Source organism: Podarcis filfolensis (assembly GCF_964270895.1).
Source record: "Podarcis filfolensis genome assembly, chromosome: 8".
In the NCBI taxonomy this organism is placed as follows: Eukaryota; Metazoa; Chordata; class Lepidosauria; order Squamata; family Lacertidae; genus Podarcis; species Podarcis filfolensis.
In genome coordinates this window covers 82,029,177-82,055,935 of record NC_139611.1, presented here as the reverse complement: position 1 = coordinate 82,055,935, position 26,759 = coordinate 82,029,177, and the positions used below count along the sequence as shown (strand labels likewise).

At 44.5% G+C, this 26,759-nt stretch overlaps 2 protein-coding genes and 2 long non-coding RNA genes across 6 annotated transcripts in view; 2 read left to right on the top strand and 2 right to left on the bottom strand.

The window, feature by feature from the left end:
- LOC310769156 overlaps positions 1–17,367 on the top strand; it is a 55,173-nt gene extending 37,806 nt beyond the window's left edge. The window contains exon 8 of one of the 3 annotated variants that reach the window (XR_014551454.1): positions 17,196–17,367. This is a non-coding gene — a long non-coding RNA (uncharacterized lncRNA). Of the gene's footprint in view, positions 1–1,566; positions 1,582–17,195 lie in introns of those variants that run through there. The other 2 variants (XR_014551455.1, XR_014551456.1) reach the window with 2 other exon arrangements.
- Positions 2,223–26,368, bottom strand: LOC310769232. Its single transcript, XR_014551554.1, has 2 exons — positions 26,272–26,368; positions 2,223–4,457 (listed from the first exon to the last, which is right to left on the bottom strand). It is a non-coding gene; the product is annotated as an uncharacterized lncRNA (long non-coding RNA).
- LOC310768712 (NTPase KAP family P-loop domain-containing protein 1-like) lies at positions 2,887–15,941 on the bottom strand. Its single transcript, XM_083627396.1, has 4 exons — positions 15,805–15,941; positions 11,791–11,866; positions 8,890–9,048; positions 2,887–7,091 (listed from the first exon to the last, which is right to left on the bottom strand). Exons 2-4 carry the CDS (start codon positions 11,831–11,833, stop codon positions 5,602–5,604), a joined length of 1,692 nt encoding a protein of 563 aa, XP_083483522.1. The 5' UTR covers positions 11,834–11,866; positions 15,805–15,941; the 3' UTR covers positions 2,887–5,601.
- Positions 20,067–26,759, top strand: part of EHD2 (EH domain containing 2) — a 57,330-nt gene continuing 50,637 nt past the window's right edge. The window contains exon 1 of the mRNA XM_083627435.1: positions 20,067–20,148. The gene's annotated coding sequence lies outside the window, so the exon portion shown is untranslated. The remainder of the gene's footprint in view (positions 20,149–26,759) is intronic.

The window sequence follows — 26,759 nt, the reverse complement described above, 5'->3', positions numbered from 1 at the left end:
TCCTGCTCGGACTACTGCAATTAAAAGTTCAAATTTTTCTAATAATCCCAGAAGTCAGAAGGAAATGAAAGCATTTGTGGCTGCTATATTTGGCTTACGCAACCAGTGCTTTCATATAGACCTGTGGTTCCCAGCGTGGGGCACACACTCCACAGGGGGGCAATTTGCTTTGGGGGTGTGTGATTTGAGAATGAGTTATTAACAGTTAACGGCCTTTTAGGCTTCCTAAATTATATACAGGGGTGGGGTGGGAATCAGGATTTTAGGGATGCTTAGGTGGGGCACGGCCAAAAAAAGGTTGGGAACCACTGATGATGATGATAATAATAATAATAATAATAATAATAATAATAATAATAATAATAATAATAATAATAATAATATATTTATACCCCGCTCATCCAGCTGGGTTTCCCCAGCCACTCTGGGCGGCTTCCAACAGAATATTAAAATACAATAGTCTATTAAACATTAAAAGCTTCCCTAAACAGGGCTGCCTTCAGATGTCTTCTAAAAGTCTGGTAGTTGTTTTTCTCTTTGACATCTGGTGGGAGGGCGTTCCACAGGGAGGGCGCCACTACCGAGAAGGCCCTCTGCCTGGTTTCCTGTAACTTGGCTTCTCACAGCGAGGGAACCGCCAGAAGGCCCTTAGCACTGGACTTCAGTGTCCGGGCAGAACGATGGGGGTGGAGACACTCCTTCAGATATACTCAGTGGTGTAGCGTGGGTTGTCAGCACCCGGGGCAAGGCAAGTAATTTGCGCCCCCTAACCCTAACCCCCAGATGTTGCGCCCGGTGCGGGCGGCCCCCCCTGCATCCCCCACGCTACGCCACTGGATATACTGGACTGAGGCCATTTCGGGCTTTAAAGGTCAGCACCAACACTTTGAATTGTGCTCGGAAACGTACTGGGAGCCAATGTAGGTCTTTTAGGAACGGTGTTATGTGGTCTTGGCGGCCGCTCTCAGTCACTAATCTAGCTGCTGCATTCTGGATTAGTTGCAGTTTCTGGGTCATCTTCAAAGGTAGCCCCACATAGAGCGCCGTTTAGGGCTTTAAAGGTCAGCACCAACACTTAGAATTGTGCTCAGAAATGAATCATGCCAGGCAGCAAAACATTAGGTAGTCTTCGTATCCTTTCTGGCTATGCTGTTTTACGATTTTATTCGGCTGATCGTTGTGTAACATTCCTGCAGCCCTTCCCAGAAGGAAGTTCTGATATGTATATTTATGGATAAAGGCAGCTGATAAAACAGCAGGAATACAAAGGAACAGGCAATTGACTCCAAGTAGATGGGAGTTTTTCCTATGACAATTTTCCTCCAGGCGTATGAGTGGGCGTTTCTCGTGAAATCTTACATATGAAAAGCTGCAACTACATAAACTATCCTTACCAGTTTGGAAGGACATTATTTTGGGTGGCAACACATACATGCTGTCAGTGAGCCTAATATTCCTAACAAAGACACCAGTCTTAACCTCTCTGCACCACGTAAACAGTAAACAACACATTCTGCATTCTCATGTGCTGTGTTCACTTTCAATTTCACCCACGTCCTCCTTCAGGTGCCATCCTCTTCTTCAGCCTGGGAACACACTGAAGCTGGGATCGACGTTATGTACAGAAAGATTTCAATAAGATCACAAGATGTAGGTCACAACATTATGATGGAAGATTGGGAAAAATTATGAAAAACTGATTTAAAATTTACAGATTGTTTCCTATTGAAGGAGAATTACATGAAGATGATGTATAGATGGTACACAACACCAGTGCAGTTAGAGAAAATGTACAAAACTAGTTAAAATATATGTTGGAAGTGTAAGGAAAAGGAAGGGACATTTTATATGTGGTGGGATTGTAATGTAATAAAAAAAAATTGGGAAATGATATACAATGAATTGAAGAAAATGTTCCATTTAACATTTGTTAAAAAACCCGAGGCATTTTCATTGGGGATTGTAGGGAAAGACCTGCCAAAAAAGCTGAAAAACATCTTCATGTATGCGACAACGGTCGCGAGAGTTCTGGTAGCACTAGGATGGAAGATGGAAGAAATCCCAACTAAAGAATCATGGCAAGAAAAATTGACGGACTATGCAGAACTGGCAAAACTGACATACAATCTACGGGACAAGGATAACTGTGACTTTAAGGATGAATGGGAACCCTTTACAAAGTATCTGAAGACGCAACAAAGCGAACTGGACTCCTTGGCAGGTTTTGAATCAACATTCACAAACTTTTTATTGATAATAATCAGCTAAATAGTTTGAGGATCTGTACAACTTTGTAACATGCAGAAAACAGCATTCTCAGAGAAACCAAAGACTGGAACGGAGGGAAGTTGGGGGGTGGGGGTGGGGGGAATGGGGGGGGAGAAACAAGGATGATATGTTTTTGGATAATATGTCTTGTTTTAATTTTGAATAAAAAAATTTTTTAAAAAGAAAAAGATTTCAATATGATATGCAGCAAGATCACCTCTCAGGCAGGAGTTCAGTTACAAGGGCTCTGTGTAGACACAAAAAGGCGCACTCTCAAACTCTTGAAACCACACACAGTGGTGGATCTACTGTGAAACTAATGTAGCTTCTGGGCCTTCAATCCTGGAGGGGCCCCAGTAGCAAATTTAGTCCACATTAGTTAAAACGTTGGGGTCTAGTATGACTCAAATTGATTAATTTTTTGTTGTATATATTTCAAAAATCCCAAAGTTTGAGAGTTAGTAGCACAGGTGTTGTAAAGGTGGAATGTTGCAGTGAGTTGGCTATGTAATTCTTTCCCCTTTTTAACAAAATTTCCTATATTTTATATCCCTCCCCTCAATGTATGGATTTCCCGTGTGGCTTACAGTGGAAGAAACATGGAGGAGAAGTACACCGTTATTATTATTAGTATTATTTATTAAATGTGTATACCGTTGTATATATCAAGATCACAGGGCAGTACACAATATAAAAATACAAAATGAAGCACAAAATACCGTATGTAACCAAACAAAAACAAACCAATAACACCCACACCCACAAACAAACATGTTACTCAGCCAAAGACCTGGTAGTAGAGAAATATTTTTGCTGGTGCTTAAAGATATGTAAGGAAGGCGCCAAGCGAGCCTCCCTGGGGAGAGCATTGTACAAATGGGGAGCCACCGCAGTAAAGACCCTGTTCTGGCGTTGCTGCCCTCTGGAGGCCTTGCAGAGGAAGAAGGGCTTCAGATGATTGCAGGTGGTCCTTGAGATATTTCGGTTGAGTGATAGAAAACAACACCAAAATTCCAGTTTTAATTTTAGGACCCCCACCCCTCTCCTGGGAGGAAAGCTCTGTCTGCCGCCTGGCCTGGCCTGCGCTCTCCAAGCCAGCTTGCTGCTCTCAGATGAAGTGAGGGTTAGTGGCAGTGGGTTTTTCTATATCAAAATATGCCGGGATGCACCTCCCTCAGAAGACCCACCTCAGAGCACAAAGAGGCTATCTTTCGGCTTTTTTGAGGGAGGGGGTCCCTCGTGAGCCAGAGCCAGCCTCTGTCAGGCTCCATTCACAGGGCTTTCACCTCCATCACACGGGTGGGGGGGGGGGTTGCCTCTTCGTCCTGGGAGAAATATGTGACCCACCTGTGTGAAGGCAAAGGTGGAGGCAGCCCTGCAACAGAGCCTGTCAGAGCCTGTTGATGCTCAGAAGAAGGTCCACAGACCTATTCCAATACACATAAATTTTTATTTATACCCCACCCTTCCTGTTTCAGAAAACCGGGCTCAGGGCGGCTAACAACAAATTTAAAACACTTAATTGATGCAAAAACAAACAAACAAAAAGCATAAAATACAGTATAAAACGTGAATAACAAAAGATTCAGAATTCAAAAATCTATTTAGGGGGGAAATCCATCCAATAAACATTAGATGATCACCAGAGCTAGCTGGCTAAATCAGTCCTATTTGGGCCAGCGAGGAGACCAGGGGAGAATTAGCTGTGGGACGATTACCAGAGCGGGTAATCTTCATAAAAAGGGGAGGGGGAGGGAAGGAAGGAAGGGAAATAAAAGATCAGGCTGAATTCAAATTAAAGGCCAGGCGGAATAGCTCTGTCTTACAGGCCCTGCGGAAGAACGTTAAATCCTGCAGGGCCCTGGTCTCATGAGACAGAGCATTCCACCAGGTCGGAGCCATCACTGAGAAGGCCCTGGCCCTGGTGGAGGATAATCTGACTTCCTTAGGGCCCAGGACCTCTAAACAGTGATTATTCATGGACCTTAAGTTCCTCTGCGGGGCATACCAGGAGAGGTGGTCCATTGGTCTTGATTCCATTCTCAGGGTCTGATACACAGTCTTTACACATCAGTATTAATTAAACACCTCAAACCCATTACAGTACCCCCTTCTAATACACACTGAGACTGTCTTAGAACACACCCCAGTTATAACGTACAAGTTCTAATACATCAGGCTTCCTCAACCTCAGCCCTCCAGATGTTTTGAGACTACAATTCCCATCATCCCTGACCACTGGTCCTGCTAGCTAGGGATCATGGGAGTTGTAGGCCAAAAACATTGGGAGGGCCAAGGTTGAGGAAGCCTGTAATAAATGCTAATATCTACTAAACCCAAACATTTAGTGCCATACATCCTTTACCTTACGCTATGTGACATTTCTATTTAAATGTAGGTTGTTTAATTTCTCAGTTTAATTTGTTTCACAGAATTTATATACCCCTTGATTGTAGTAAAACCTCGAAGCTGTTTATACGTAATGTTAAAATGATCAATAAGCAACGTTCAAAAGCCATTCAAATTAACAGGAAAAGAACAGAAAAGACATCAGAATCTATGTGCCTGGATGGGCTTACCTCAACAAAAATGTTTTAAGCAAGTGCCAAAAACCTGCCATAAGTAGCATTAGTTTGTAGCCAAAAGAAAGCATGTCAAACTATGGTTTGCCCAGATGCAAACTGCTGCTGTTACTACACCTTAATGAAGACGGTGGTGGTGGTGATTTAATTTATATCCTACCTTCCTCTCAAAGGAGCCCAGACCAACAAATACATAAGGGATAAAACCTCTGAACACAACCAGTGTGGTGTGGTGGTTAGAGGGTTGGACTATGCTTCCATTTTGAATGTTACACTTCCGATTTGAGTGCCACACTCCCATTTTGAGTGCCACACTTCTGTTTTGAGTGTTACGCTGAAGTTTGTCTGTTTTTGCTATTTATTTTGCATTTTTGTTTTGCGGCTTTTTTGTTTTGTTTTTGTGACTGTGTTCAGTTGATTGATTGTGTGACTGCAGTACATTGTTTATTGCTTTCATTTTATGGATCAGTGGTCTCATCAGATAGTAACATTCATGTTAAATTGCTGTTTTAGGAATTGTTTTTAAAAGTCTGGAACGGATGAATCCATTTTGCATTCCTTTCTATGGGAAAGTGCGCCTTGGTTTTGGAATGCTTTGGTTTTGGAACGGACTTCTGGAACGGATTAAGTTTGAGAACCAAGGTATTGATAATGTATTGATAATGAATCCTAAGAATCACTGTCTGGTTAATGCAAATAAAATCTTTTGGGTGGTCATACATTTCTCCACAAATCTCCACTGGTACTTTTTTCAAAGACTGGTGACTATTTCTGCCAGCTCTTGTTGTCGTTCCTCACTTTTCCGTATGTTCCTCCGACCTCGGAGCAACTCAAATGGCCTTTTCAAAGAGTAATCCAAATTGAGGAGAAGGTTTGCAAAAAAACTGACCTTCTCTGCTGTGAAACTCCTCTTCTTGTCGACCAAGAAGCTCTTGAAAACATCAGGATCTCCATCAAGCTCCAGGAGGCTTTGTATATTATCTTTCGCAGTATACTCAGCCAATTCTGACTCGTGGTCCTTGTAAATTTGCAGTAACGTTTTCTCAGCTTGCATCCCTTGTTGGTGGCTTCTGCCATTGCCCTGCCTCACATTTGGGTTTGCTGCCTGGCTTTCCTCAAGTTTTCTTTGCTGTTGATTATCTTCCTCACACTGCAAAATCCGGCTCAGGCGGCAAGGCCAACAGCTGGCAAGAACAACCCAGTCTATCGCCTCTTTTATTTTTTCGGCTTCAGTCTCCGATGTCACCTTGGTCATGAAACAGATGGTCAGGACTGTGCTCAGCACCCTTTTCAGTTGGGCAGAATTCCCTGGGATGTACCTGTGATTCTTCAACTGATCATGGATAAATATAATTTCCTTATTGTTGACTTCTTCATCCTTAGGGGTCATCTGCGGCAGGGAGAAGGGCAAGGACACAATTCGGTTTAAGTACAAGTAGCCATTCGTGTTTTTATTTTTTTGGATACATTCCACAAGGATGCTTGTATCGGCAGCCAAGATGGAGATAAATGGGGCATCCTTGTCGGAAAGAAGTATGTTGATGGCGTCTAGAACATCCACCACTTTGTCCTGAGTGCACTTGTCCAAATTGGTGATCTTCAGGACCACCCGAATCTCTCGCTTCTCTATCCATCCCAGGAACCGGAGGAACTTTGTGATTGTTTTCACCTCTTCCTTCACAACGTGCATGAAGCCCAGCTGGGCACTGAGAGCCTTTTTGTCCATTTCTGTCAGAAGTTCCTTTTTCAATGTGAAGTAGAAGTTTTTACAAGCAAGTATTAAAGGAGAAATCAACGTAAGACTCCCTGCTATAGCCACGAATCCGAAGATCTCCTGGAACTCATCTTTCATTAGGTTGCTGCATGCCGCTAAAAGAATAAGCAAACCTGATACAATGGGAATGACGAGCCCCCTCCTTCCTTTAAAAAACCATTTCCTTTTCTCACCTTTCTCCATAGCTTTGCAACCAGAGGCCCTAAAAAGGCTAAAATGAAACTTATTCTTTCCTTCAATTTCATCAAGCAACGTAGTAACAAGGCCAGCCCAGATACGGTCACATCCTACAAACTCCCAGGCATCAAAATCGATGAAGATGTACCGGATAGAATCGACTTCTGTGCTGTGACTTTTGATATCTTTGGAACCGGAAACCAGGTAACAAAAAATCATGCGCAAAGCCAGCCAAAGTTGAGAACACATTCCTCCATTTCTCCATCCGCACTTCCTGTTACTTTCCCCCTCTGTAACATAAAGGAAGAAGCACAACATTTGTACCAGCGCAACATTTGCTGTAGGTCAGAGGTCCGGGAGGGCCTTTTTGTGGTCATCCCTTAGGAACATATCAAGCTGCCTTATATTGAATCAGATCATTGGCCTATGTAGCTCAGTATTGTCTACACTGACTGGCAGCAGCTCTCCAGCATTTCAGGCAGGGGACATTCCTAGCCCTACCTGGAGATACCAGGGATTAAACCAAAATTGACAATATTCAAACTTAGGAACCGAATGGACTTTATCTCCTGACCATCCATTGGACTTTAATTTCTCTTGATATGTTCTGTTTGCATGATGTGTTGGTCTATGGAATTACACTTTGTGAGATATTATAGGTTGAATTGTGTTTGAAATAGGAGTTACATAGTCAAAAACAGCCTGTTACGTTGTGTGTGTTGTTACCAGGATTGTATTTAGGTCACCTAAGGTTTAGTAGTGTCTTGCATATGCTTAATAATAATACAGTGATACCTCAGGTTACATACGCTTCAGGTTACATACGCTTCAGGTTACACACTCCGCTAACCCAGAAATAGTGCTTCAGGTTAAGAACTTTGCTTCAGGATGTGAACAGAAATCCTGCTCCGGCGGCGCGGCGGCAGCAGGAGGCCCCATTAGCTAAAGTGGTGCTTCAGGTTAAGAACAGTTTCAGGTTAAGTACAGACCTCCGGAACGAATTAAGTACTTAACCTGAGGTACCACTGTAGTGTGCTGGTCAGGGGCAGCAAAATGGAAGGGTGCCCCTGCTGAAGCCTCACTTACTAGGATCACCTGATTGCAGTTTCTGGGTTCCAGTGGGATCTTGTGAGGTCTCGCGGGAACCCAGAGACCACTGCTATTTCTTGCTTCTCTGGCAGGAGCACCACGCCTTGGAGTTCTTCCACCCAAGGTGGCTGCCTCCTTCTGCTGGCTAACAAGCTGGTTTGGGACGGGAGCACATTATATTTAATCTACACTGTTTTATTTTGTCTATATTTAGATTGCGTACGTGTGTGGCCCATAAGCGTAATGCTGGTGGTCAACAAAAGAGGTTTAAAGACTGTCTCAAGGCAAATCTACAAAAATGTAGTATAAACACTGACAACAGGGAAACACTGGCCTGCGAGCGCTTCAGTTGGAGAACAGCCTTTAGCAAAGGTGTCATGGGCTTTGAAGACACTTGAACTCAGGACGCAAGGGAGAAACGTGCTAAGAGGAAGGAACAGCTTGGCAAATCCACACCGTGATCAACTCCCGCCCGGAAACCAATGTCCCCATTGTGGAAGGATGTGTGGATCCAGAATTGGCCTCCACAGTCACTTACGGACTCCTTGTTAAAACCATGTTTATGGAAGTCAATCTTCCTCGGCTACGAGGGATCGAAGCAGAAGAAGCAGAAGCAGAAGCAGAAGCAGAAGCAGAAGAAGAAGAAGAAGAAGAAGAAGAAGAAGACAGGTGACTATGCCACTTTTAGAAATTATTTTTGCTTCTGCATACTAAATATTGCATTTACCTGGCACCAAACATTTGGCTTCCTGGGTGCCAAATCGTCAAAAAGAGGAAAGGGCCTGTGTTTTGCCAATTCACAGGAGATTCTTAATGTCTGTGTCATTGGGTCAAAAGAGTCTTGGATTGCAGAGGTTTGGACTAGATGACTCCTGTGGTATTTCCAACTCTACAGTTCTATGAGTCCATGATTTTATGGCTCCACACTCCTTACATCCTCCCTCTCTGGGCTTTTTTCATGTGGCTTTGATGGTTGTCATGGGAACTGGTGGTACTTACTTTCCATTTCCATTTCAATTTTATCTAAGAGTCGTCTTTTGTTTCGCCCCCACGGCGCGTAGAATCCCACCGTCACTGGTACCGTAACATGTCTTAGAGTGTTTGCCAGGGCTTCACAGTAAATGTCTTCATTGATTCCATCTGTAGAATTGTCTTTTCCTAGAAGAAATAAAGCAAAGAAGTTAATAATTTTTAACCTATGTCCCCACCCTATGTGGAAGGACGTGTGGATCCAGAATTGGCCTCCACAGGCATTTACAGACTCACTTTTAAAACTGTGTTTATGAAAGACATTCTTACGCAGCTACAAGTGATCGCCAAAGAATAAGAGTGATTTGGTATTGTCAGGGACTCAGGAGCAGGAGCACTGGGGAGAGAGGAAATGGAGAGCGAAGGGGAAGAATCCGAGGGCAGCGTAGGGGAGTATGACAGTGGCCCGAGAGATTCCATGGGTTTCTCCAGCGAATCAGAAGATTCCCAGAAGGGGGCGCCGATGGTCAGGGCAAGGGGGGTCCCAGGGGGGACGCACCAGAAACAAGGAGCCAGAGGGTAACCCCAAAGCAGCAGTGGAGGATCGGGACCAGTTTCCCCACCAGAGCGTAGTGGGGGGGAAGAGTCACATGTGTCAGGGCCAGCGTCTCCTCCAGCGGGGAGAGAGAGTGAGTCAGGGCTGACCACGCCTCCAACGGAGGGGAGGTCAGTTGCAGCTAGCCCCCCCAGAGGGGGAAGCAGTGACAGCAGCAGCAGTGAAACGGTCAGGAGGAAAGTTACCGGCTGGGCGCGCGCGCCAAGTTCAAATGTACAGGCGCGGGGAACAGCAGGAGACCCGGATGGGGAACCAGCTCCTAAAGCCCGCCGGAGGGAGGGGGAAGGCTCAGGGGACTCAGCGTCAAAAGAGTCTAGAAAGGGCGAGACCCCAACGGCCAGGCGGAACCAGAGGCGGAAGGAACTGAGGAAGAGGTGGAGTAAGGCTAGAATCTTAAATTGGTGTCAGGGGGGAGGAGACTCAGACGGAGCATCAGCGGTCTAACAGTTGAGACGTAGAGCTGCGCGCTGCGGCTCTGGAAGTGAAACTGAACTTCAATAAAGACTTTGTACCTAACAATGAAGCAGCGTTGGTCCTTTGTGAGCTGGGACCTTGGGCAGCTCTGACAGGTATGTTTTTCATTCAGAAAACATCTCATTGTCAAAGGCAAGAGGCTAAATCAGGGGTCAGCAAACTTTTTCATCAGGGGGCCGGTCCACTGTCCCTCAGACCTTGTGGGGGGGGGGGGCGGACTATATTTTGGAAAAAAAAATGAATGAATTCCTATGCCCCACAAATAACCCAGAGGTGCATTTTAAATAAAAGCACACATTCTACTCATGTAAAAATACACTAATTCCTGGACCACTTGTGGGCCGGATTTAGAAAGTGATTGGGCTGGATCCGGCCCACGGGCCTTAGTTTGCCTACCCATGGGCTAAGTAGTCCTCTAACACTAGGGACACCTCACCTCAGGTAGATGAATAGAATCACTTTGAAGAGCTGCAAGGGCAAGTTGGATTTCCCTTTTTGTCCATTAAGGCGCTGGGCCAACACTGACAACACCAACATCAAGGCATGCCTGGATGACAGGGGCAGGGGCTTGGCCTTTTAGCAACCTCAAATAGCCCCCCGCTCAACTCTGCCCCCTCTGCACCCATGAGACATGCAATGCCGTTGATTGTGGGTAAACTCACGCCAGGAACTATTCCTGAAATCTGGGCAACAGATGTTGGTCATGTTATAGGCATGGAAGCATGGGAACAATTGTGGAATATAGATATGAAATTTACAGCATGTTACAGTTTAAGAGAAAATTATATGAAAATGATATATTGTTGGTATCTAACACCGAGTAAACTGGCAAAAATGTATCAATCTAAATCAAACAAGTGTTGGAAATGTAAAGAGAAAGAAGGTGGTGGTCTTGTAGTAAGGTTAAAACTTAATGGGAAATGATATATAATGAATTGAAAAGGATGTTCAAAATAAGTTTTGTAAAAAAGAAGAAAAAGCAGCTTTTCTTTTGGGAATTTAGGGACAGAACTACCTAAATTGTATAGAAATTTATTTATGCGTGCTACTACAGCAGCAAGAATGCTACTGAAAGAAGCAGAAGTCCCAGCAAAGGAAGAATGGATACAAAAAATTATGGAATATGCAGCAATGGTGAAACTTACTGGAAGAATAAGAAATCAAAATAACAAACTTTTTATAAAAGAATGGAAACAGTTGATTGAATATTTACAGATAAATTGCAAACAGATAAAAACATTGGCAGGATTATTGTAATAACCTGCAGTTTCATGAAAGTAGATAATTAAATGAGCAAATTGAATGAATCTGGATATGCAGAAGATATTAAAAAATTAATTTAAGGAACCGCAGAAAGAGGGGGGAAGGAAGTCAAACTTTGAAATGTTCAATTGATTGTAAAACTAATAATAATAATAATAATAATAATAATAATAATAATATTTATTTATTTATACATACATACATACATACATACCCTGTCCATCTGGCTGGGTTTCCCCAGCCACTCTGGGCGGCTTCCAGCAAATTGTATTACAATACAATACAATACAATACAATTTGTACAATACAATACAATACAATACAATACAAATTGTAATACAATAATTCATCAAATATTAAAAGCTTCCCTAAACAGGGCTGCCAAAAGTCAGATAGTTGAATAATAATAATTTATTATTAATTAAATGTGTAAACATGAAAAAGTATAAATAAAAACTTTTTTTAAAAAAAGGAACTATTCCTGAAATGGCCACAAAGGCCCACTTCTTCCAGAGCCCCATGACCCCAGCACCCGAGCAGAAAAACCACAGAAAATTGATTTAGTAATAACGGCACACCTGGATGGTCTTCCAGCAGTGATTGACGCTCCTTTTCACTCATTTTTGCATCCAAAAGCCTCACCTTCAGCAGCTGCTCAACTCCCCTTTTTATGAAGATTACCCGCTCTGGGATCCCACAGCTAATTCTCTCCTGGTCTCCTCGCTGGCCCAAATAGGACTAATTTAGCCAGCTAGCCCTGGTGATCATCTAATGTTTATTGAATGGATTTCCCCCCTAAATTGATTTTTGATTTTTTAATTTATTGTTATTCACGTTTTATACTGTACTTTATGCTGTTTTTTGTTGCATCAATTAAGTGAATTAAATTTGTTGTTAGCCGCCCTGAGCCCGGTTTTCTGAACCGGGAAGGGCGGGGTATAAATAAAATTATTATTATTATTATTACAAAGGCCCACTTCCACCAGAATTTCCACCAGCAGCTGAACAGAAAAGGCACAGGAAACTGATTCAGTAATAATGGCACACCTGAATGGTCTTCCAGCAGTGCTTGGCTCTCCACGTCACTCATGTCTGTGGCCAGAAGTCTCAATTTCAGCTGCTGCTCAACTCTGTCAAGTAAATACATTGAATGAATAGACCTCCCTCGTGGGTTGGCCTCCAATTTGTCCGGAAGGTTGCTTTGAAGAAAGGGTAGACACTGGTGGTCTTCACACATACCCCCTTCCTCAAACTGGGCTGCCTTCAGGTACCAGCACTGCCCACTCCCCTCACAGGCTCCTTTCTGAGTTGGCAGTGGCAGAGTGTGGTGAGCAAATGGTTGCAAATCCCTAGACAGGAGGGAACAATAGGAAGAAGAGAAAATGGAGACGATTCATACCCTCCCTGCTCCACGTGGGGCTGCCTTCAAGGGTGCTTTCGGGACGCGGACATACAGTGGTACCTCAGGTTACATACGCTTCAGGTTACAGACTCCGCTAACCCAGAAATAGTGCTTCAGGTTAAGAACTTTGCTTCAGGATGAGAACAGAAATCTGGCTCTGGCGGCGCGGCAGCAGCAGGAGGCCCCATTAGCTAAAGTGGTGCTTCAGGTTAAGAACAGTTTCAGGTTAAGTACAGACCTCCGGAACGAATTAAGTACTTAACCTGAGGTACCACTGTACTATCATAGGGCCATTCACCTTCCACAAAGGAGTCGTTGGCAACAGGTTTTTTAAAAATTATAAAACAAGGAGGATCTGCAGGTTGGCATTCAGAAAAGGCAGAAAATCAGCAGCGTTATTCACTGAGAGAAGAGGAGATAATATCTAACTTAGAATCGTAGACTTGGAAGGGAACCCCCCCTTGTCCAAACCCTCTGCAATGCAGGAATCTCACCTAAAGCATCCATGACAGACATCCAAGCTTTGCTTAAAAGCCTGCAATGAAGGAACTTGCTGAACTTCTTATAGCCAGACAGTCTTATAGTCAGACAGCTGTTAAGGCACAGGAAGGAAAGTAGTCTTGGTATATCCCACTGGGCACTGAGAGGATCCAACTCTCCAAGCACTTTCTCTTCCCCTCTCTGTTGTGCTCTGTCTCCTGCACATTTTCACAAATATATGCTGAGTAAAACCCAAACATCGCTTGAGAACTGGAACAACCAACTGGTGCAAAGTAAATACAGTGGTACGCAGATGATCTAGTACTAACTTTACAAGAGCCAGACACTAGTACGAGAAGAGTTTTAGAGCTAATACAAGTATTTGGTCAAGTAGCAGGTTTTAAGTTGAATAAACAGAAAACGAAAGTATTGGATAAAAATTTAACAGTGGTTGAAAGAGAGAGGTTTCAGAGTGAAACTGGTTTAATGGTAGCAAAGAAGGTGAAATACCTGGGGATTAATTTGACATCTAAGAATGTGAATTTATTCAAAGATAACTATGAGAAATGTTGGTCAGAAGTTAAGAAAGATTTAGAAGTATGGTCAAATTTGAGACTTTCCTTGTTAGGCCGAATCGCTGTTATTAAGATGAATGTCTTGCCGAGAATGTTGTTTTTGTTTCAAACATTGCAGATTTTGGACAAAGTGGATTGTTTCAAGAGGTGGCAAAAAGATATATCTAGATTTGTCTGGCAGGGCAAAAAGCCCAGAATAAAATTTAAGATACTAACTGATGCAAAAGAAAGAGGGGGGTTTGCCCTGCCGGACTTAAAGTTGTATTATGAATCAGCGGCTTTCTGCTGGCTGAAAAGTTGGCTGCTTCTTGAAAACACAGACATTTTGGATTTGGAAGGGTTCAATAACAGATTTGGCTGGCATGCATATATATGGTATGACAAGGTTAAAATTCATCAAGGTTTCAAAAACCATATTGTTAGGAAAGCATTATATAATGTTTGGATTCGGTATAAAGATTTGCTGGAAAACAAAACCCCCAGGTGGCTGTCACCAATGGAAGCTAAGGAAGTGAAAAAACTTAATATGGAACCCAAATGGCCAAAATATTGGGAAATTATAGAACATGAGGAGGGAAAAGTGAAATTGCAGAGCTATGAGAAATTGAAGTCAAAAGTAAGAGATTGGCTTCATTACTATCAGATAAATGAAGTTTTCAAACTGGACAGGAAAATTGGCTTCCAGGTGGAGAGGTCAAAATTAGAAACAGAGCTATTGGAACCCAATACTAAGAATCTGTCAAGAATGTATAACTTGCTGTTGAAATGGAATACACAGGATGAGACGGTTAAATCAGCTATGATTAAATGGGCACAAGACATTGGACATGATATTATGTTTGCTGACTGGGAACAGTTATGGACCACCGGTATAAAGTTCACGGCATGTAATGCCTTAAGAGAGAACATTATGAAAATGATATATAGGTGGTACATGACCCCAGTCAAGCTGGCAAAAATCTACCATACGCCCAATAACAAATGTTGGAAATGTAAGGAAACTGAAGGTACCTTTTACCACCTTTGGTGGATGTGCCCTAGGATTAAGGTCTTCTGGGAAATGATTTATAATGAAATGAAAAAGGTGCTTAAATGCACTTTCGTGAAGAAACCAGAAGCTTTCCTCCTGGGCATGGTAGGTCAATTGGTGTCAAGGAAAGATAGGACGTTTTTTATGTATGCTACAACAGCAGCAAGAGTACTCCTAGCAAAGTGCTGGAAGACACAAGAACTACCCACACTGGAAGAATGGCAGACCAAGGTGATCGACTATATGGGACTGGCGGAGATGACTGGCAGAATCCGTGACCAAGGGAAAGAGACGGTGGAAGAAGATTGGAAGAAATTTAAAGTTTATCTTAAGAATTGTTGTAAAATTAATGAATGTTAAAATGTCTTGGGTAATGCAAAATAGAATTGCAGTGACAAACAATTGGATATGAGAAAAAAGATTTAAAGAAAGTGCTATAAGTAATTGAAATTAGGGGTTGCTGAAAAGATTTAAAACAGGGATGCAGAAAGGGGAGGTATGGGGAAGTCGCTGAAAGAAGGTTTAAGGGAAAAAAGGTCAAGAAATTATACGTGTTTATATGTTTGTTTGTTTATGTATTGTGTTGTATTGTCTTTTTAATATGTGTTGAAAAACCAATAAAAAATTTATAAAAAAAAGAGTAAATACAGTGGTACCTCGGGTTAAGAACTTATTTCATTCTGGAGGTCTGTTCTTAACCTGGAACTGATCTTAATCTGAGGTTCCACTTTAGCTAATGGAGCTTCCCGCTGCCGCCGCCACGCGATTTCTGTTCTCATCCTGAAGCACAGTTTTTAACTCGAGGTACTATTTCTGGGTTAGCAGAGTCTGTAACCTGAAGCGTCTGTAACCTGAACAATCTCCCATCCAACCTACACAATCAAAAACATGTTGCTTCGAAGTGTGGTTTGAGATGGGAGATGTTCCTAAACAATTTGGGTTGCAACCCTAAGAAAAAAATCCTAGTGAACTCTGCAGGACTTCTCTATAAACATGCTTAAGTTTTTGCTCTAGTCCCTGAGCTGGAGCATCTATCTAGGTACATAAATAATCTCCAGATAAGAACGTTGACCTCCCCTCTTCTTTTAATCCCTTAAAAAATCACTACTTACCTGGTAAAAAGTCAGCGTGAGGATGGACTGAACCTGTCTGGAGCCTTGCAGTGAAAGATATATCTAAGCAGAGCAGCTATAACACCAGATACCAAATTTTGGCACAGGTGGTTGCAGGATATATACCAGATGGGGCGTGGCTAATCATGATACAATCTGAGCAATGGCTTTGCATCATAATGTCAGGAAGTTCGGATTACTTTCACCAAGGAGAGAACAGGTCTTGGAGTAAGCAGTTTCCCTATAAAAGCATCTCAGACTGCATTAAGGGACCATGTTGAAGATAATGCAGAAACAGTACTTAACCCCAGTTAAACTTTCACATATGCATAAACATACTAGGTCAGGGGCGGGGGACAAAGGCAGCTATAGGCACAAAAATTACTCATCAGCATATCACAAAGTCTCCGGAGCTTGCGTTATCTAATCTGCATTTAAATGAGAATCAGGGCTTGATGGATAAACCACAAATGTCATTTCTCTCAGTGGCAACACGTGTGGTTATAATCACGTTCTAGAAGGACTTAAAAGGTGTGAACTTGAATACCTGGCAAGAGGAACAAAGCACAAAGATACCTTTGCAAGAGAATGGCAGAGCTTTATTTCATTTACAAATTCTCCAGAAAACCAAAGACCAGCTTGCTGCTCACCCCATGTTTTACAGACACATATGGTTATAAGTAGGACGTGGGTAGCGCTGTGGGGTAAACCACAGAGCCTAGGGCTTGCCGATCAGAAGGTCGTCGGTTCAAATCCCCGCTGACAGGGTGAGCTCCCGTTGCTCGGTCCCTGCTCCTGCCAACCTAGCAGTTCGAAAGCACGTCAAAGTGCAAGTAGATAAATAGATACTGCTCCGGCGGGAAGGTAAACGGCATTTCCGTGTGCTGCTCTGGTTTGCCAGAAGCGGCTTAGTCATGCTGGCCACATGACCCGGAAGCTGTACACCGGCTCCCTTGGCCAGTAAAGCGAGATGAGCGCCGCAACCCCAGAGTCAGCCACGACTGGACCTAATGGTCAGGGGTCTCTTTACCTTTACCTTATGGTTATAAGTTGTGGTGTATGTATGGGAATGCATGTTTTCATAATCCATTTTTGGAAATATTATTTTTTTAAAAAAATACCTGAAAATGAGAAGATTGCTGCTAACTGGCACAATGCACAGAGAAGCAATTGCCCCAGTGTTTAAGAACTGCGCAGTTTCTCTGGTGGGGGACACATTGTCCCCTCTTTTTGTCCACTCTTGGTCTCCACCCTGCCCTCAGTTTTTCCCTCGGTTCTCATGTTTGACTCCTAAAAGCTCTCAGCATTTGACAGTGGCCACACCCTGGGAACCCTCTTGTGTGGGAAGCCATTGGTGACGTAGGAACTTCTCCTGCCGGTGAAGACAGGTTCTGGCAGATTGAGTGGATGTGAGCAACACTGGGTCCAACCATCAAGGAGAAGAAATGGAGTAAACCCTTCACAAATCCTGGCCTGGAGTCCCTGAGACGGTAGGATGGCGCCTTGTAAACCTCCTTACGGCAACTCCTGCAGCTAAGCTGGTGCCAAACATCTTGCTCTGCTTTCCTTTGGACCCCATCAGTGAGACTGAGAGGGGAGTCTTGTTGTCTGGGCAGCCCAGGACCTCCATCCACACTGCCCAGACTTGTGCCCAGCGGTTTGACTTCACCCAGTGGCGGACCTTGTGGTCTCAAATTTCAGGGGCACCCTATGTGATGCCAATATTAGCCACCACCACCCCACCTTTCTCCTTCCATTCTACATCATAGTTGCAGCGCCTCTTGCAGCGCCACCAAGGCTCTTGGCAACCAGGGACCGTATATGTCCTGTATATGCCCTCTCTGGCTTATTCCCCAGGGGGAGGAGTAGGCTTTTCTCAGGAAATCGTACATCTGAAAAATTGGCACTTACCTAACCTATTCCCCTCTGCTTCTAAGGAAGGGCCCTGCCTTCTTTGTAAATACTATTGTTGTTGTTTAGTCGTTTAGTCGTGTCCGACTCTTCGTGACCCCATGGACCAGAGCACGCCAGGCACTTCTGTCCTCCACTGCCTCCCGCAGTTTGATCAAACTCATGCTGGTAGCTTCAAGAACACCATCCAACCATCTCATCCTCTGTCGTCCCCTTCTCCTTGTGCCCTCCATCTTTCCCAACATCAGGGTCTTTTCCAGGGAGTCTTCTCTTCTCATGAGGTGGCCAAAGTATTGGAGTCTCAGCTTCACGATCTCAGTGAGCACTCAGGGCTGATTTCCTTAAGAATGGATACGTTTGATCTTCTTGCAGTCCATGGGACTCTCAAGAGTCTCCTCCAGCACCATAATTCAAAAGCATCAATTCTTCGGCGATCAGCCGAAATACTATTACTAGGCCAAATAACTAGTGCTTCACTGGAACTACTTCAACAGGCGTATGAAATATAATAGGCAGGAAGGTGAAAAGTTCTACAATTCGATGATTCTATGTAAGAGAGTAGAACAATTGCAGACAAGGTCATACACCAAATGCTACATCAGCAGGGGCATAGGAAAGGGGAGGCGGGGGGTGTCCGCCCCAGGTGCCATCATGGAGGGGGGGTGACAAAAGATCAAGGATCAATTACTGCCCTACTAGGGTGGTTCATAAAAAACTTTTTTAAAAAAAATGCCTGCTCCAAAGGTCTTATCTTACAACACTAGGAATTATATCACCATATATGAAATTTCATGCATATCAGTTAGTATCTTGACCTTCCTCCATGAAAACAGCTGTTTACTTGGCCATTTTCCTATGTTGTGAAGGCTGGTTACCCAGTTCCTATTTCTGTTTTACAGGCAAGCCAAAGTAGCTCCAGAGCAGGAATGGTACCTGGAGCTGCAGCCACCCACGGCCGAGGACAGCAACTTCTGTTCCCCGTGGAGACGGAGCACGTGGAGTGATGCTTCCCTTCCACAGCTACAGGATGGAGGCACCAGTGCGCCTCTTGGAAAAGCAATCGAGTGCTGGAGAAAACTCAGCTATCTGCCAGCAGAAGCACCACACAACACGTTCAGACCGATAGTTACGTAAATTCAACTAACAAATATACCCACAACTTAACTGGCTGTGTTTAACTATATAAATTCTTTATACATCATATAAACATAACTCTTTTTACACTATCTAATTGAGTAGAAGCAATTAAGGACCAACATTTAGAACAGGAAATACAAATAGATAAGTTCTTACATACGTAATGTCCGTAAAGAAGCTTTTGTGTTTCACGTATGTACAAATGAATCAATTTTTTTAAACAGAATGTCCAAATAAAATCTTTTTGTGTTCCACGTATGTCTTAGCAAATACAAGTGTCAAACGTAACAACTTTAAGGAACAGTACTTGCAAAAGATGAACTTTTCTTTGTAATGTTCCACATCTGCCTTGGCAAAGTATGGTTGTTGTATGCAGCTGCTGTATGCAGGTATCAGACGAAGGATACGAAAGATCTTAACATGTGCCTTTGCAAAATATAGTTGTTGTCTGATGTATAAAGAATTTATATAATTAAGCACAGCCAGCAGAAGCACCACTGCAGCTGAAGACAAGTCAGATGGAACAGTCAGCAGCTGAAACCAGGAGAAAATGAAGCTACAGCTGAAGAAAGAGCTGTGGAATGGCAAAGCACAGTGCCCAAGTCAGCTGTTGCTGTTCTTTCCGTGTCCATAATGGAGAACCAGGACTGGCCGGCCCAGGAAGCAGGGTGAAGGAGCCTGCCTTTGCAGTGGGTGTGGACCTCATAGGTCAAGGAGAGTCAACCTACAATTCCTACTTTAAAAGATTCAATGTTCTAGAAACAAAGTCTGGAGCTCCAGCAATCATATGTTGAGAAGTCCAATAATATTAACAACAACCATATAAGTGGTGTAGGGGAAACGCAGAAGACCATTGTAATTTTGAGGAGTTAGATGACATGTCTCTTTCCCTTTACATCCCTGGTTTAAAGTTTGCTGATTCACGCTGGTATAACTTGTTCTCCACACACCTGTGTCAGGGGTTTCCTGGGTCTCCTGTCTTCTAAGTGCTGATTGGCTAGTGGGGAGGATACCCAGTTGCAGTGAATTGGGTTGGAGACTCTCAGCTGCTCCGCATTCCTGTTGAGTCACACCCGGTGTCCCGGGCTGATCATGAGTGATGCCTGTTAACCAGGTACAGTCTATCAAGTCAATCAAAGTTGGCTATAAAAGCTGTAGGTTGAAGGGGCTCAGATCTTCTTCAGAGGTCAAGGTAGCAGGTGATGTGAGACTGTTGGCTGGGGTCTTTCTCGCTGCTCTACTTGGAGCTCCGGGCAGCTGAAGGGGAGATTGTGTGTGACTTCTGTCAGGTATGCTATAATTTGTGTTTCGTATGCCTGCTGCTATCTGTTAACATTATGCAAATACACTGGTACCTCGGGTTAAGTACTTAATTCGTTCTGGAGGTCCGTACTTAACCTGAAACTGTTCTTAACCTGAAGCACCACTTTAGCTAATGGGGCCTCCTGCTGCTGCTGCTGCCGCGCCGCCGGAGCACGATTTCTGTTCTCATCCTAAAGCAAAGTTCTTAACCTGAAGCACTATTTCTGGGTTAGTCTGAGTCTGTAACCTCAAGCGTATGTAACCTGAAGCATATGTAACCCGAGGTACTACTGTAAAGCATGACTTATTCTTCATCCACTGGTGTGCTTTTTGGCTCCAGGTCTGGAAAGAACCCGGCCCTTGGCAGAACGGGAGGAGTGGACAGGAAGGTATTAAAATCTCCACCAAGTGATAGAGCACTTGTTGCTAAAGAATGTAATTTGGTGTCTATAACAGTTAAAAATATCTTTTTAGAGCTCAGAAGCATCCCAAATAAGGTAAAGCAGCAATTTTTTTGAACAACATGTGGGGTCGCCCATAATAAGCAAAGGATTTTAGGTATACTAAAGGAAAGACTAGGGCTGAGCGATATCTGCTTTTCAACATCGGGATAGCTGAGCAGCTATGCATAGTGATATTCTGATATATCACAATATCTGAAATTGCTGAAAAATGTGCTGTGTAGCCCACACTGACTCTCCTAGAACCTAGGCGTGAGTGCCTAAGGACCCCATTCCTGCCACTCACCACCTGGCCCAGGGTGGGACCTGACAGGCCTCATAAGGAGAAGAAGAAGAAGAAGAGTTTGGACTTGATATCCCGCCTTTCACTCCCCTTCAGGAGTCTCAAAGCGGCTAACAATCTCCTTTCCCTTCCTCCCCCACAACAAACACTCGGTGAGGTGAGTGGGGCTGAGAGACTTCAGAGAAGTGTGACTAGCCCAAGGTCACCCAGCAGCTGCATGTGGAGGAGCGGAGACACGAACCCGGTTCCCCAGATTATGAGACTACCGCTCTTAACCACTACACCACACTGGCTCTCAGTGTCCAGGAGGACTTGGAGCAGCAGAGTTCTTTTTAAAATGTTTTAAATTTTTCTTTTTTCCCTTTTGAATTTTTTTGTGTGGGGTTGGGTTGGGATGAATGGTTAGGTTTGGGAATTTGTTTGATTTGGATGTGTTTTTAATTTTTACAGTTTTTTGTTTGTATTGTTTTATTGTGGATTTTCTAAAAAAAGGTTTTATTTTGTGCTTAAGGGGAGGGGTCAGGGCTGCCGGGGAGTGGGTCCCAGCCAACAAAATGGCTGGGGCAGGTTCCGGGGGGGCGGGGGGATGCACTGGGACAACCAATCTCAGTGATCACGGGTAGGAGGAGGAGTTACGCTAAGACCAGACCATGTCATTACCGAGGAGGCAGGTTTAGTCGTTTGAGGACTATCCCTGCCTCCGGGTCTAGTCCTGACCTGATGGATACTAGAATCAGCAAGGGATACCCACACGACCTGAAGGTGCTGCTGTGCAATGCCAGGCCAATGATTCAGAAGACCACTGCCGTCCATGACTTGATCATGACTTTTCTCTTTGACATCTGGTGGGAGGGCGTTCCACAGGGCGGGCGCCACTACCGAGAAGGCCCTCTGCCTGGTTCCCTGTAGCTTTGCTTCTCGCAATGAGGGAACCGCCAGAAGGCCCTCGGTGCTGGACCTCAGCGTCCGGGCAGAACGATGGGGGTGGAGACACTCCTTCAGATATACTGGACTGAGGCCGCTTAGGGCTTTAAAGGTCAGCACCAACACTTTGAATTGTGCTCGGAAACGTACTTCATTCCTTCGTTCCTACCTGGGAGACCCAGAAGGGAACTCCCTGGAACCTAGCCCTGCACCGGATCCAGTCTCTGACCTTCCTCTTTCTTTGATCTCTTTTATCACAGACAGAGCATTGACTTTGAGTATGACGCCATCTCAGTCCGCAGCCTTGGAGAAGAGGAGGACATTCTTCTGAGAAATGCAGGCCAAATTTCCAACTATCATTAATTCCTGTTACAAAGGTACCCCCAAAGCTTCCGTTAAGGAAGGAGTTCAAAACCTCCTCACTCCACCCATCTAATCTCTACAGCCACCTGCCCAATCTCTGTAACTGTCCCACCCCTCATCCCCACACCCAAGCTCCAATTTCAGACACTGTTATATATCGGAATATTGCGCTGTTTAGCTTCTGATAAATCAGGATGTTGCTCAGCCCTACTGTTGTTGTTGTTGTTTTTTAAATTCTTTGCTTTTTAGGGGCTACCCCGCTTTTTGTTCAAAATATTGCTTTGCAGAGGTAACTACCTTAGTTATCAAAATTTTCCTCCAAAGGAGGGTGTTGAGTTGTGGGTGAACATATCAGACGACAGAGATTCTTGAACAGCTCTAGTTTATTCACAGGCCAGAACAGAACTGAACTGAAGGGTACAGCCAGCCTGCTTATATAGAGCTCCACTACAACGCAACTGTAACAACTTTCTGTAACTATCCAATCACTGAACATCACTTTCAATCCCTTATTTGCATATGTGGACCTGAGTGAAAACTATCTACAGTATCCCCCTGCTGGCCCAGGGTGAGAACTTCAGTACATAACAGAAGGGGGTCTGTGGTCTGGCTTCTGAAAAGTAGGGTGCCCTCAGTAATTCATGTTGGGTCATAGACTCTGCTGCTAACAGACATCTCGTGCCTGAGACACCTGGTGTCCAGATAAAGGTCCTTGAGCTTCCGCTCAAGGACAAGAAACAGACACTCTCTCTCTCTCTCAGAGAGACACAGTAGAACACTCCCTCTTCAGTGTTCTAAACCCGCCTCAAAGAATGTGAGACGTCACTCAGAACTTCTTAACTCTGTAAGTTCTGACTCTCTCCATAACCTTTGGTGAAATTGACTGGCAGCTTCTCTTGCCCCCGGAGCCCACACGCTTCCTCTGCTTTTACTGCTTTTGCTTCTACCGCTGTGTACTTCACTCTGCTAAGCTGCAGCTGGAAACTGCCCAGAGGGAGCAGAGCAACGCAGAGGAAGCGTGTGGGCTCCGGGGGCAAGAGAAGCTGCCAGTCAATTTCACCAAAATTCATTAGTTGGGAATCACTCCATTATAGCATTTCAATCAGATAGAATTCCATCTCTGCTCCTAAAGAGGAAATTTTTTTGGGCCAGAGTAGGTGTGTCAGCTAACTGAGTCTTTCTGGACACAGTGAAGAAAGCTTTCCTGTCCCCAACAACTCCCAAGGTCTGTGAGGATACAACTCAGGGCCAACCCCTCTGACTGAAGATCATACCTTAAAAGAAGAGCCCTTGATATCTTCCAGTATTGAACATCAAGTGACATCAAATTACACCTTCCTCCAGGAAATACCAGCAAGGAGAATTATTTTCAGAACCAGCTTAAGAATTCTAGAGTTTCTGAATTAGAGCACTTGATAAGTTCATACAACCAATGGCCTCAAACTGAGCGAGAAGGTATTGTAGAAAGATTGGGCACCTTCATAGAAAGCCTTGTAGCCTGGAACAGTCCTGAGTTGAACCCAGACTCAGTAACACCATTGCCTACACAATGCAAACCTGATAGAATTGTCAACACTATGCTCTAGGATGATTTGATCTCCTCCAAGACATCTTCCAGAAATAAGAATGATATTTCTCACAAAGCATGCCAAACAACAGCAAACTGGTCCAAGATGAGGAAACTGGAGCCTCATGAACTAGGAGGAGGAAACCCCAAACAAAAGTTACCATTTGTGCAGAAGTACATCAGAAGGAAGGCAATTCTAGACTTGATGGACCAATGGTTTGATTCAGTGTAGAAAGACTGTTGAAGTCTCATCCCACTCCTGCCAATAAGCAAACTGTGGTCAGTTCTAGATAACGGTGAAGGGTCTGTGGTAAGAGAAAAGCTGTGAGGTTTGAGATATTTGAAAAGACTCTATCTTTTGTGCAGGACCCCTGGAGTCTGCAGGTGGATCTGTTGAGATCACTCAGCTGCCCAACCGCTGATGTCCTCCCAGGGCTGATGGGCTTAATAGAGCAAGTTCTCCCCAAAGTATCTGGGGAGCTAGCAGAATCCCATGTCAGGATACTGGCTAGCAAATATCGCAGCCTAACTGGTCACGTGAGTACTTTTTCCTGTTCTTTTTCAGATGAACCGACTGGGCATCCAGCTCTGCAAGGAAACCCTGGCACAGTTCCTCCTTTGGCTGGAGCAGAAGAACCAGCAAGTGTGGAAGCTCAGCAGGTTGCTTAATGCAAACCTTCTAAATCTGCTCTCCCCAAACCAAGATATGAACCGTAATGCAGCTGTTCTCCAAAATTTGAATGCCTCTGAATTTTGTCATTCAGTTCCTTCCAGCAAAAAATGCTCAGAGCAGAGCACATCCTTTGCACAGAGATGCTCTTGGGATAGCTCTGTGGAAGACCTTGGAGAGACACTCCGAATGAACAAAGGCAATTCTAGACAATGCAAACCTGATAGAACTGTCAACACTATGCTCCAGGATGATTTGATTTCCACCGAGACACCTTCCAGAAATAAGAATGATATTTCTCACCAAGCATTCCAAACAACAGCAAGCTGGTCTGAGATGAGGAAACTGGAGCTTCATGAATTAGGAGGAGGAAACCCCAAATGAAAGTTACCATTCATGCAGAAGTGCATCAGCTGTAAGACAACCCTCTTTGGCTAGTAGATGCATCCCTAGCAACTACAAAGGAGATAACTGGAATCAAGGCTCAAACACAACAAGGACAACCAAGGCAAATAAACCTGAAGTCCCCTATCTGCTTTTGAACCTGGCTGGCTGGAAGATAGTGCTGGAGGATAGTGATTTCTTGAACTGTTGTTGTTTAGTCATTTAGTCGTATCCGTGACCCCATGGACCAGAGCACGCCAGGCACTCCTGTCTTCCACTGCCTCCCGCAGTTTGGTCAGACTCATGTTCGTAGCTTCGAGAACACTGTCCAACCATCTCATCCTCTGTCATCCCCTTCTCCTTGTGCCCTCAATCTTTCCCAACATCAGGGTCTTTTCCAGGGAGGCTTCTCTTCTCATGAGGTGGCCATAGTCTTGGAGCCTCAGCTTCAGGATCTGTCCTTCCAGTGAGCACTCAGGGCTGATTTCCTTCAGAATGGATCGGTTTGATCTTCTTGCAGTCCATGGGACTCTCAAGAGTCTCCTCCAGCACCATAATTCAAAAGCATCCATTCTTCGGCGATCAGCCTTCTTTATGGTCCAGCTCTCACTTCCATACATCACTAGTGGGAAAACCATGGCTTTAACTATACGGACCTTTGTTGGCAAGGTCAAATCCTGCTGTTTTAGGAACTTGGTCCATGCAGGAAATTTGGTGATGTGGATATGTGCCAGAAGTATCTACCGCACTTCCCTCTTTCTCAGGGTGCCAGACCGAGTGGAGGTATGGCGATATCTACTTCCTTCTCAGCCCCAACTACTCAGCTTCAAGGGCTGGTCCCAGGCGGCATGGGCATCCTGATCCAAAATCCAAGCCATTATCTTTTGGCCTCAGCCTGACGCCACCGTCCACCCCTTACCTGGCTCTCTGCTGCTGCCACCACAATGAGGCCAAGGTGTCCCATGCTGCTGCGAGGCCTCCATTGAGGCCCGCTGCAGACGTACTTCAGGAAGCTGGGCTGGGCTTCTGACTGTGGCCACCGTGGGACTCTAAGAAGGTCTCGCAGCAGCGGCGGAGGCCTTGACCTCATTGTGGCGGTGGCAGTGGAGAGCCAGCCAAATTACGGTGGTGGTGAGAGGCATAGCTGTCAACTTTTCCCTTTTCTTGTGAGGAATCCTATTCGGAATAAGGGAATTTCCCTTTAAAAAAGGGAGAAGTTGACAGCTATGGTGGGAGGGCGACGGCCTGGGTGCATTTGCAGCGGGAAGGCGGGGGGGGGGGCAAAGCAATCTGAGCGCATTTGCAGGCAGGTGGGTGTCAGGGGGCCACATCATGCACACATCGTGACCTAATCTCCCCCCCCCTTTTTGGAGGGGTATGTGAGCTCTGCTTTATGTACAAAGTGGTACTCTACAACCTGATACACCTGTTACAGTAGGTAAACCAGGCTTCCTCAACCACGGCCCTCCAGATGTTTTGGACTACAATTCCCATCATCCCTGACCACTGGTCCTGCTAGCTAGGGATGATGGGAGTTGTAGGCCAAAAACATCTGGAGGGCCGAGTTTGAGGAAGCCTGAGGTAAACCATCCTGATTATTTACAGAGGATAGTGCTCAGGAAACACGTCTGAACTTGAACACAAAACACAACACTGCAACAGGCACACAAGCAACTCCTAGCAGCTGGAGACGTGGGGGAAATGTTTTGACTGCCCTGCTGCACTAATGCAAGGGGAAGGTGGTGAGACAAAAGGAGGGTTGAGATGGCTGGGTTTGATTTTAGGGAACTGGCACAACACACATGGTGTTGGTCTAGCCGGGCCCAGGACGCCATCTAGTAAGTACTAGGACTAGATAGTAGTAGTAATAATAATAATTTTATACCTTGCCCATCTGGCTGAGTATCCCCAGCCACTCTGCGGGGCTCCCAATCGAGTGTTAAAAA

What these genes read in the sequence shown, in the direction of transcription:
- LOC310768712 (XM_083627396.1), bottom strand. Translation starts at nt 11,833, where the DNA reads ATGAGTGAAAAGGAGCGTCAATCACTGCTGGAAGACCATCCAG. An exon ending in ACTGCTGGAAGACCATCCAG is followed by an intron (nt 9,049 to 11,790) that starts GTGTGCCGTTAT and finishes TATTTCTTCTAG; the next exon opens with GAAAAGACAATTCTACAGAT. An exon ending in AATTGAAATGGAAATGGAAA is followed by an intron (nt 7,092 to 8,889) that starts GTAAGTACCACC and finishes TTTATGTTACAG; the next exon opens with AGGGGGAAAGTAACAGGAAG.